The 12758-nt window shown below is 39.5% G+C and overlaps 1 protein-coding gene across 2 annotated transcripts in view; it reads left to right on the forward strand.

Moving 5' to 3' along the window:
- pax7a (paired box 7a) overlaps nt 1-3104 on the forward strand; it is an 84431-nt gene extending 81327 nt beyond the window's left edge. For both annotated transcript variants that reach the window (XM_017704910.2, XM_017704912.2), the window contains exon 9: nt 473-3104. In XM_017704910.2, coding sequence (XP_017560399.1) covers nt 473-588 — 116 coding nt within the window. In that variant the 3' untranslated portion in view covers nt 589-3104. The remainder of the gene's footprint in view (nt 1-472) is intronic.
- The last annotated feature ends 9654 nt before the right edge of the window (nt 3105-12758 follow it).

Here is a 12758-nt window from a genome sequence, read left to right on the forward strand (position 1 = left end):
TCAGTCAGAAGCTGTGATGGCAAAACAAGCAAACTGGAAATAGCCAGAAATGAACAGAATACAGTTCAGCCACATTCAGGTTAATCTGGCAAGTCCTAAAAAAGCTGAGCTGAGCTGTTTTTTCATCTTGAAGCCTGAATTTGAAACATTTCGTGGCATTTTTTTGATAATACTATATCATACAGCATCAGAAACCACTTAAGCAAGTCCATTTGAGATTGCTTGGGGGGGGGGGGGGGGGGGGTGTAAGTTGGGTGCTGGAGCCTATCGCAGTGGTCATTGGGCAGAAGGCAGAATACACCCTGGACAGGTCGCCAGTCCATCGCAGGGCAGCTGATCAACTACATTCATTGTAAAGGGATTTTCCCCATTGAAATGGTAATAGTAATGAAGTTAGTACATAAAGTATGTGTATTTGACTAAGCTGACATAACCTACTGCTTTATACCCAACGATATATATGTGTTTCTAGGTGCAGTGGACTACCTGGCTAAGAACGTGAGTTTGTCCACCCAGCGGAGGATGAAGTTGGGCGATCACTCCGCTGTCCTTGGACTGCTGCAGGTGGAGACAGGACAGGCCTACTGATCACCACCAGGCCTACAGCTTATATGTGGCTCTGTCCAGGACCGGCTAGGCTCCTCTGTATGCAGGAGCGAGACTTCACTCCCCTGAAGCTCCTAGTTTTTAAATGAAAACACTGGTTCAGTCTACATTTTCCCCTCTCCAGATGCCCATTCTTACCACCCTGACCAGCCTCAAAGGGCACAAGGCAAATCCAATGCCACAGCCACTCCAGTGACTCTAATGACTGCTACGATTAGCATTTCTGTATGTATTTCCAACATGCTGTATATAGTTGTCTATGAATTCCAATGTCATTCAAATTGATAATCTTTTTTTTTTGCTGTTGATATTGTTCTGATAATTATCCTCTTCATAGTTGTCGTAATTACGATGATTGTATTTTTTTTTCTTTGCTTCTTAACCTCATCATTCTGCTCTTCCTCCTCTCTGAGCTCTTCATGTGAAATGCTAGCAATGTGCTCCGCTAGCACGCTAGCATGTGGCTGGTGGTTTTCCACTTCCCCATGTCCCGGAGCGCCAGCACTCCTGAGCGTTTTGACCTTCACTTTCATATTTCACTTGACATTCCGTACGAACTTGGCCACTCTGTGGGAAGTCTGGCTAAGTGCATCCTGCTGGGAATTAACGTCGACTTTCGCTAGACAAATGTTCCCTTCTCCTCCCTTCTCCTCCCTTATCCCTCCCATGCCCCTCCCATGCCAGTTCTGTCCTTAGCTGTCCTGGGGGAAAGGGCATTGTCTTAGGAAAGAGGATTTGGGGAAAATACTGTGCATTTTATTTTATTTGTTAAGGAGGACCAAAGTCGCTAACCCCAAACTAGACCTTCTCCAGTTAAATCGCAGTTTGAAAGGTCAAATTTATTCCAAATGTAGTCAGCCAAGACATGTTGGGTGCAGCAAGTTTTGCACCAGAGCTACAAGGCTAAAGAAGCTAACAAGTAATTAGCATAACAAGCAATTAGCTTCGTGCAAACTGCATCCCTAAATCATCTCATGCTTCCTTCAAACCGTGTCAGGTTGTTGAGTAATCTCAAATAGACTCGCTTATATGCTTTCCGACACTGTATGCTGTACTGTTATCTACAAAAACGCTATAAGAATGTACAAAATTCAGGGTTCAAGATGAAAGAAACACCTTTGCACATGTGGAGTTGAGACCAAGTATGAATTTCTGGAGAATTCCACTTTTTCCAAGTGCCCCAATGCTCCTGGGAAGCATATAGAGGCCCACAGGCCGTGGCATTCACGTGCACTTTGGCAAATCAAATAATCCTCTCAAACAGCTAAAGGGCACAGGTAGCGGCACATCAAATTCTCACTCATATTTCCATTTCTCTTTCCTTCTTTTCATTTCCTGTGGTGCCATCTCAGTCCTCGTCGCTCTCGCTCTTTCTCCGGCTCTTTCCTCCTCCTCGCCAGCTGTCCGATCCCATCCACCAGGGCTTCTCTTTTAATTTCAAATCTCACGCGTTCAGATTTGTACAAAATCCTTCTTTTTTTCTAAACAAACTAGTGAATTTTTTGACCTCTGTGTAGCCCTGTTAGTTCACACCTCAACTCAGTCTATTTAGTTGCTTATAAATGGAGTTGTACAGTAGACCAAGCAGATTGTTTATTGTTTGTTTATAAAGAGTATGTTTTATACTAAAACAAAAAAAGATGTTCAGTGGTAGATGAAACAAGGGATTTGCGTGAGTCTTACAATGTATGTTTTTGTTTTGTTTTGTTTTTTTTTGTGTTACCTTTACTGGTTTCTATTTCTTTGCTTTGGATCTTTTGGATCGATATGTATCATTTACAAATAGAAAGACAAAGTGTATTATCTTTGGTTACTGTGGTAAGGTCTTGACGAAATATGATGCGCAATTTCATTCCCAAACTTTCCAAAAAAGTGTGAAATGTCTTTTGTTTTTTGATAATTCTTTAACCACCAAGTGAACGGACAGACGGATTACGATTACGCGGATCCTTGATGACAAACGACGGAATAAATATGTGAATAGCTCTTACGTTTGAACAGTCCTAGACTCTTCCTGAGAAGTGACTGAATCTTCTGTTGGACCAGTAAGACTGTGGGGGGGAGGGGACACAGCCATGCTTGGTGCTACCAGGGTCAGTAAGTACTGATGACTGCATTGACCCAAGGAGGACCTGTCTGTGCCCTGATCGTAAACATTTTACGCAGGAACGATTGAGGAATCTGACTAAAGTGCTTCTGGTGCAGACCATCCGTGGCTAACACGTGCGTTACTCAACATTTGGATATTAAAAGTGTATTGCCCAGCGTCCCTCCCTGTTCGGAGCCCCCCACGCCCGTAAACATTTTCTTTAGGATTTGTGTTTATGCTTTCTTCCATTTGGGTTCAGCATGTGTGTGTATGTTCTCATGGTATAATTTATTCTGCTGTATGACGTAGTAGAGTAGTGGGAAACTTGTATTTGGTAATTTCCTTCAGCCTGTTGGTGTCTTTCCTGTAACACTGGCGTAAATGTTACCAATTAAAGCTCTAAAACAAATCACTGACTGTGATGTTCTGATTATGTATTATGTGTCTGATGCATCACTTTGCACACATATAAGCACTAAGGATGTTATTCATGGGTCACAGGGGGAGCTGGTGCCTATTCCAGCGGTCATCGGACAGAAGGCAGGGAACGCCTTGAACAGGCCACCAGTCCATTGCAGGGCAGACAGACAAACACCTAGGGGCAATTTAAGATTCTCTAGTTGGACTGACTTCATGTCTTTGGACTGTGGGAAGAAGCCCATGCAGACACGGGGAGAACATGCAAACTCCACACAGTACCCACCACAGTCGCCCGGCCAGGGAATCGAACCCAGACCCTTCGTGCTGTGAAGCAACAAAGTCATCATGCCACCACTAAGGATATAAATAAAAAATAAATTAATGAAAAAAAAAAACACAAAAATATCTAAACTGAAATCTCTATGTGTAGCTTTAGGTATATATTTAAACCTAAAGATTATAACAGAGGATTTATTATGATAACTGATATAACATATTTTTCCACACCTCCAAAGATCAGTCTTAGAAATCGGTTGCATTTTCTACTTTTTCTACATTTTCACTGATCCGAGTAATTCCAAACACATTCGTTAATGTTGAGATCTGGACTCTGGGCCGGCCAGTCCATTGTTCTGAGAACACCAGCAGCTTGTTCTGATTTGCAGATTTTCTTCTGTTTTGTCCGTCTTCTCCTCTCAGCGAGGTTCTTCTGGACAGATACATATCCTTTCAGACCCATAGCGCTGACTTGTCTTCTCACAGTGGAAGGATGGACAGAAACACCTGTGGATGTTTTCAGATCTGAAGCAGCTTGATTTTCTGCTCTCTCTCAAAGATGAAAGCATTGTTTATCTGATGCTGGTCTACCATGTCTTCGAGGTGGTTGTTAGGAGATGTATTTTCTCTGTATCTTTTAACAATATTTTTAAACTCCAGTTCTGGAAATGTATTTTTCACTTATTTTCCTTTGACTTATGCAAGTGGACTCAAAAGTATCTCCTGAAAATGTGTTTAATTTAATTGCCAGTTAAATTAAGGAAGGGTGATCTGTGACAGCACTCTGTGTATTTTAATTCCAAAAGGAGAAACAACAAAATTAGTATATTGTCAGCCAAGGTTCTGTTTGCACACTATGCTCAATTCAATCACTGTGCAGGCTAATGTAGTTACTATTCACAGAAGGCCAGTATGTGCAATGCTACAATTTGTACACATAATTCGGGTCAAAATTTTTGTGAGGCCCATTTTACCAGAAATTGACCAACTCTTAGTTTTTTTTTACCCAGTCATAATTGTTGTGAATCTTTTCCTTTTCCTTTTCATTTCATTCCCTATTACTGTCCCATAAATTGATTTGACTCTAGTTAGCCTGTTTAGTTTAATTTAATAACCATTTGACTATTTATTTACACATATGGGTCATTCTACAGAAATGTCCACTTTTTTTTATCTGTACATAGGAGTCACTGGTGTTACCGGTCCTCATTGGTGTAACACATAAGAAAGGAAACGCCAGAGACAATTTTAATGAGAAATGCATTTTACAAAATGGCTGCACCAGGGCATCAAACCACATGTTGTCAGTCATGGAACGTCCACTAAAATATGTCATTTAATCCATTGTATTTTTTCACAATTAGCCAAGAATAAAGTCGGTCACGCCAGTGACATCAACTAAGAGCTTCATATGAAATCGTGAACTGAATGAGAAAATCTCTGAGAACTGAGAGACGCAGTGGACTCACCATGAGCTTTTCTTCAAAGATCCTCAGAACAGGTCAAAGGAAGTCGAGTGATGTCATCAGTGTGATTTTTATTTCAAAATAAGAGATTTTTTGTTACTCAGTCACACCAGTGACACGACTCCTGGGGACCACAACCTTCATTATATATTTCATAATATTTATTTGGCACAATAAATAGTAATGCATAGATTATTGCAGTTAAAATTGTAGAAAAACATGTCTTTACTTCAAAATATGCCACTCACCCTTTACACATGACTGTGAGGACAAGCGCTTCTGTGGTGCTGGGAATTCTATATGCTTGATTTAGAAACCCACTATTGATAAATTGAGGAACAAAAAGGTGTAATTGTTAAAATAACATATTATGTTTATATATATATATATATATATATATATATATATATATATATATATATTCTACTAAATCACATTGATTGTATTGAATTTACCTTTCTCTCTCTCTCTCTCTCTCTCTCTCTCTCTCTCTCTAGCATCTCTCTAGCATCTTCTTCTCTCTAAAAAACACACATTAAACATATGTTATATAAGTCCATCTCTATAGAACCACTGCTAATAGAAAAGACAGGGTCCTCATACAGTTAATGAGACAACATCCAGTCTCTACCTGTTGATGTCTTAATTATGTTACACGATTCTATAGCATCAATATGCTAAGATGTTAAGAGTGAACCTTCTCGAGCTCGCTGTAGCGTCTTATGAATGGGTAACACGATATAACTTTAGCTTCTCATCTAGTCATTAATATAGCCAGCTACAGAAAACAACTAAACTGGGCAACTACTGGAACTAGACTAAAGCTGACTTAGCTAGCAACAATACGAGTGGCCCCGCTCCGTCTCCATGGTCACTGTGAGTAGACCGTGTGTTTAGACTGTGAAGGCAGCCCAGAAACTCCACAATCAGTAATAAAATGACCACTGGGCTAGATCACATAATGAAAGAGGTAGTTCAGTATCGCTGATGCTATAGCGGTTGGTTTGATAAGCATTCAATCATTTGCTTTGTAGTCTCTGCCTTGTTGAAAAGCTTTCAGCTCTTGAAATGTCATATTATGTTTAATGTAGGTAAAAAAAACAAACGCTGGGTTTACAATTTTATCAGATGACTGTAAAAATCCACGAATGGAAAAACAAATTTGGAAAGACTGAAAATATACCAGTAATAAACATTTTACAATATTTTTTGCCAAAATGAACAAAAACTTGTTCAAAATCCATTTTTTCGTCTGTTGGTTCTTTTAAAGAACCAAATAAATTAGATTTCCCATCACACACTCTTAAAAAATGGATCCTTCAAGGGTTCTTTAGTAAAGAACATGGTTCTGTGTAGAATCAGGAACAATCAAAGAACCATTTGCATGATTAAAGGGTTCTTTATATCATGAAAGGGTGTTTCAGACTGATGGAGAACGTGCTGCAGATGGTTCTATAGAGCACCAAATATATATAACAACAGAAGGACCATTTTTGATGTTCTTTACAAAAAGGTATATTTGCAGCACATTGTCCATCAGTCTGAAGAACCCTTTCATGATATAAAGAACCCTTTAATCATGCAAAGGGTTCTTTGATTGTTCATGGTTCTACATAGAATCATTTTCCTTGCTAAAGAACCCTTGAAGAACCATCTTTTTTAGGAGTGTAGAGAAGAACCTATTTTTAGCTATGTAAAGGAACTTTTATGCATTGAAATCGTTCTTTAAGTTATCATGGGTTTATATGTAACTATTGCCTTTAATAAGAATTGACGAACCATTTTAGGGCATTGAACGGAGATTTATGAGGTTTTTTTGTCCAGATTTCTTTTTTCCTTATTCACCAAGACATCCCGTTAGTGCAAACTGACACAAACGGCTGGTGTATAAAACATTTTGAAATGTTCTGTCCTCAAAGTTTTGATGGATAGTGCTGCTCCTATCTGCTCTCATTTAGAAAAGTAACTACAGCAGCAACTGAGCCTTATTTGACCATCACAATGCCCCCTCTGTCGACCTCAATACACAGGCCTCCTGCACTCTCTGCAAGCTCGGCGCTTCATGATGGTTTTAAATCACAGGACTGATGTCCGAAACCGGTTATCTCCACGCATTTCATCTGAGGACCTCCCAGCTCTCTGCATGTGTGTAAATGGGCTTGGGGCTGACCGCTGTGCACAGCTGTAGGAAGCCATTCATTCCTCTAACGTCCAGTGCTGAAATCCGTCTGGCTGCTTTGGCTGGGCTCCATGTGCTGGGGTCTGATGTCTCAGACTGCCGCAGTCTCACCAGACCACTGATACGCTGAACACACAGAGGAATTTCAGAGCTTCAGCTGCTCCACATATAACATTGACACCAGCGACACTCACTGCATTCTTCTAAAGGCTCGGCAGACGGGCATCCTGCACATTCAGGGTGTGTTAATCACTCGATGTGTTAATCACTCATTTATCATCATCTGATACAGATAAGTGTGTGTCAAGTATGAGAGGCACTTCGGGAGAAATTCATCAGCCAATAATGACTACAATGATAATAAAAAACACAAAATAAGTTACAGGATAATAAACAGTCATGTGTTGTTTAGATTGTTTAAGAGTGTAAACAAATAATGTCTTTCCACATGTTTATGTCTGTGTTGATGTTTTTATGAATCATCCTGGCTTGAAGGAGCTGAATATGAGGGATTATACTTAGAAAAAATAATGACAGATTATTTTAGACATATGTAGCATTCATATTTCCAGTAGCCCTCAAAATCCTGAGTATTCATTAACTAAAATTGGTTTTATGAAAACATTGAGCATAAATCATATGATCTTTTTACATATTTTACTTTGGGGTGGGTTTTGAGGGAAATGTTGCAGAATTGTAAACAAAGTAACACATTTTTGGGGATTTTTGTAATATTTCTGATTGTTTTGATTTTCTAAGTGAGAAAAAGTGACCCACCGTCTGCAGAGAACACAATTCTACACATTTTAGTGCAGTTTCTGATTATTTGCTGAATTTAACATAAAAAGAAAAATGCAAAACATGGTCTGCACAAAAGTTATACCACATTTAATATATTTTATTTTTTTTCCAATATGTTAAACTTAAAAAATGAATAGAAGTTGGGCCACAATTTGCTGAAAAATAGATTTTTTTTCCTTTGTTTTTGTCATTGAATTAATTAATTTATTTTAATTTATTATACATAATCACAAATACTTTTTTACTATTTAACAGGTTTTTATTTATAATTTATGTAATTATTTATTCTTGCTATTTGTATTTATTATTTGTTAAGTAAGTCTGTTTTCTGTACAGGCTGAGTTGCCTTATTTCACTTAGAAAATCAACAAACCATGTAATTTGACCAGGTGGGTGACATTCAAACTATATGACTGTATAATATACAAACACCCTACATACAAAAAATGTATATGACTTGTCAGAAGAAAGAAAACCTTGTATCTCCAAAATGGTAACTTCACAGGAGAAGGAGAAAAAATCTACTTTACTTTTAATGTAAGTCAATGGAAAATGGAATTTTCATTCATTTCAAGTCATTTTGGGCCGTTTCCTTTGGTCCATTCATCATGAAATTTCCATACAATGTAAAGGACAACAGGCATTTTAAAATTATGTGAAAAACTGGAAAACGACGAAAAAGGAGATACAAGGTTTTCTTCAGACAGCAGCAATATATATAAAACACCTTTTGATTTCTCTCAAAATATAGCATTAATTACCATATGTGTAAAAACCTATAATGTATATCATGGGAAAGAGGAACATTTTTGAAAGTGCTTTTGAATGTGTTTTGGAACATTAAACTGGAAAGGCTGCACAAAACCCTGCAGTCTTGTATATTTTCTGCTTTAAAAGACTTCAATCAGCTCATAAAGGCTTTGATAATTAGTGAATGAGCTGCAGCAACAGTAGCCTCAAACATGTCCACGTACACCTTTAATTTACATATTCAATTTTTTTGTCACTAAACATGAAAATGTAGGAAAAAATGCTCAAAATATTTACTTGTAAATTTTCCCCCAAACAGAGTGAGGAGGTTGCGGAGGGGGCAAACATGTTGCGTCACTATGTCACGCTGTAAAATTCTAAATGTGAATTTTTTCATGACAAGTGAGGCTATGATACACATTAGAGTGTGAACTGTTGGGAGATGTAGATGTCAATAGAGCACTTTAACTGACTGCCAGGCCTCCTAGTGGCTAGAAATCTATTCACCAGAGATTTTTGTTAATATAATAAAATAAAATACTTAAACTCAATATTTAATGAAAACTTAGTTAAAATACATACATTTTTTTCAAATTGAATTCAAATATATTACAATTTCCAGATGAACTGAGGGACCTCAGAACAGGCTGAAAGTACATATTATGGCTATTTTTTCAACAGAGGGTCTCTGAGGATTAGATCAAATCAGATAAAGCTGGTTTTAGCATTTACTTGGTTTTAGAGTTTCCCACAAGGGGTACCCGTATAAACACTCTACACAGTTGAATCACTGACATGTTCAACATGGCTATGGATAAAAGCAAGACTCCTTCAATGGTAGGTAATGCTGACAGTAAAGTCATTCTTTAAAATGTACAATAAATCTACATTTTATTTCTGCAGCATTTCAAAAACATTTGATTTGAATAATTTTTTTTTGGTGCTTTTAAAATCTTAGTACCCAAAAAACCTGCCTGTTGATGACCACTACATTTTTCCTCTCCATAAATAATAGAGTTATTAATTAATTGAGAAAATGCTATTTTAATTACTTGCCTTTGTGTTTTTGAGCCAGTCATCAAGGGCTTGAACTTTATCTTACTTAGAAAAAAATTTGTTTGTAACTCACTCACTCACTCTCTTACTCACTCACTTGCTCACATTTAGCAATCTGAAGGTTGTCCTCAAGGGGCACTATTAAGCACAATTTATCATATCACCCCTTTTAAAACTTAAAATTATTGTTTTCCTGTGATCTTTGACTGAAGTGTAATGACTTTTCCCCAAATCTAAAACATCTTCTGACTCCCACTGTAAGGATCTAAGCTCAAAGCCTGTCTCTGGGGAGTCTGTTAGCCTGTAAGCTCTCTGCTGAGCTATTTATCACACATTTCATCACCATGTTTTTTTTGTTTACCTCCAAGTTAGGTAGCTTAACTTACTCCCTCGCTTGCCATTATTTCTACCATGCTGTTAGTTTCTTGGCTAATGTTACAGCTTAGTGCCATGTTTTTGTCTAGTAAATTGCTGCTGTCTGAAGAAAACCTTATATCTCCATTTTTGGCATTTTCCAGATTTTTGACATAATTTGAAAATACCTGTTACCCTTTACATTGTGTGAAAAATCATGATGAATGGACCTAAACAAATGGCCCAAAATGACTTGAGAAAAAATCTGGTTCCACTGACTTACATTAAGAGTAAAGTATTTTTTTCCTTCTCCTGTAAAGTTACCATTTTGGAGATACAAGGTTTTGTTATTTGTCTTCACTAACTCTGGAAACATCACTAGCACTACTATCCTTGTCAGTCATTGCTCTACAAGCCAATCAGCACTAGCTAACCTAGCTAATGTTAGGGTTGTCCTGACAGTGTCATTCCATGGTTGACTCGCCCGTGATTACTTCACAGCAGCTGCTAACCCAGAACCTGAAGGAGAGCAGAGAGGCATGTCAAGAGGTCATTGCTCTGTAACAGTACTGTACTCAGTGAGATGAATATGTGCATTGTTCTTCACAGCTACAGTGTTTCTACTCTGAGTTCTGGTCACTCAAGTCCTTCAATAGTGCATTCGTGTGTTTGTGGGTGGCACATCCAGCCGTCCCTTTTTCCTGCCTTGTGTTCTGGCGTGTCCAGGATTAGACCCAAGCGTGTGTTATGGTTGTCCCTTCTGCTCTAACGTGCATCCTGAGGCCTCCACCTCTGTCCCTCGTCTCCTCTCCCTCCTTCCCTCTGTCCGCCGTTGCGCCTCCGCTTTGTGCCTCTCTCCTCTCCCCTCCTTTGATGCCGTAATTGATTGACTACAGGAGGAGGGATAAACAGAACCCACAAGAGCCAATTCCGCTCGCCTCTTCTGCAAAGGTTCTGATAATGAAAAAAAAAACTCCCCAGCGCTCCATATACGGCCGCCTGCACTTAGACACTCGGGCCGTCGAGGAAGGTGGCTAGGTGCCACGGTGGCTTAACTCCGCCACTTTCTCCAGGGGTTGGGGCTTGTGTCCTGCCAGTAATGGGCTTGTTTAGATCAGAGGGATGGAAATGAAACTCCTGAGCTCCAGGAGCAGAGAGGGATGCCGGTGGGCCACTATCTCTCAGGAGGCAGAGGGGCGTCTGCACAGGGCTGAGCCTGGAGAGTGGAGCGAGAAAGAGATGGACCTCGATTTGGATCTAATTGAGGAGAGCGGGGGTCGCTAAAACGCCGGGCACTAGGAAGCAGCGCTGGACAGGCATGGAGAATGAGACACCAAAGTGGGTCTGATTGGCCGGGACCTGAGAGAGTTGATGCACAGAATGAAGTTTAATGAAGGCAGTTTAATGAACCTATTAGTGCTACACTTTCTGATCTCCTGGTTCAAGTTTGGCACACATATGGTAAAGTGTGTGGGTCTGGTAGTGGTCTAGTGCTAGAGGACTGGTTTGTGATTCCAAACAAATAAAAAATAACCCAAAAAGCCCTGAACAGTGCAGTGGTTTCATTAAAGCAGTCCTTCGCTTTATCAGAAATGCTAAAGTGGCTAGTGGTCAACACCAGACAGTGGCCATCAGCTGGCACTTCCACATTAGCATATCTTCCAACAAATTAATGAAAAATAACCAAAGAGTAACATGACATCACTATTCATTCATTCAAGGTGTTTTTCACCGTGGCTGATGCCATTAGCAGTCAGAGCAAACCACTGGCTAGCAGCTAGCACAGTCGCCTTTACAGAACTTTTACCAACTGAACCAAAAATAACCAAACAATGGCACAACAGTGCTGCACATTCATTCAAGGATTCCTTTAACACAGCTAACACTCTCATTTGCTTAGGTTTTATCAAAAAGAGTAAAAAATAAAGTTTTTCACCCAGAAAATGCTAACCCTCAAAAAATAGCATAGACCAGCATACATTCCATTCTAAGCTGGTCTGGTGCTGCTCCGGTGCTGGTTTAGCTGCATACCAGCATCCAGAATACATTTAGTTTTGCTGGTGTCTGGACATGCTGGTCTCTGCTGGATTTTTTAGTAGGTAACATGCAACATAAGTCAGTGGCTAGCTGCTAACACTTACACATTGACATAACTTTCACTGTTTCTCAATATTACTATATTACTAATAATACGAATACAGCTAGTGGTCAGCGCAACTAGTGGCTATTAGCTGGCACTTTCTCCGTTGTCTAGTTTTCACCAATTAGGTAAAAAAAAATCCAGGCTTGTATTTTTTTCACCCAGAAATGCTAACATGGCTTCCAGTCAACATAAACCAGTGCTTAGCAGTTAGCACTTTTTACATTTGCACAATTACAAACGCTGCCATTTTGGGCTAGCCCTGTGAGACTGAAGCTGGATGGTGGACAGACTCTTTTTTCATACCTTTTTTTTTACATCAACAGACATTAAAAAAAAAAAACAAGGACTGAAGGACAAAAACGGCTGGTATGTCGGCGCTAGAGCAAATGATCCAGTCCTATTACACTTCAGGCCTTCTTCTCCAAGGCTTACGTGCCTTAAGAGTGCACGTCGCCGCATTCGTCTCTCATGGCTGTCACGGTGAAAGCACTTACGGCAGCCCATAATTCCCTAAATCCCGTAATTATTCCAGGATACATAATGTACCTGCACCGCGGCCTGTCTGACTTCCCACTCCGACTCCGGCTTTGCGCATACGGAGGCCTCTGTAAGCGGAGA

The sequence above is a fragment of the Pygocentrus nattereri genome, chromosome 21 (genome assembly GCF_015220715.1).
Source record: "Pygocentrus nattereri isolate fPygNat1 chromosome 21, fPygNat1.pri, whole genome shotgun sequence".
Taxonomy (NCBI): Eukaryota; Metazoa; Chordata; class Actinopteri; order Characiformes; family Serrasalmidae; genus Pygocentrus; species Pygocentrus nattereri.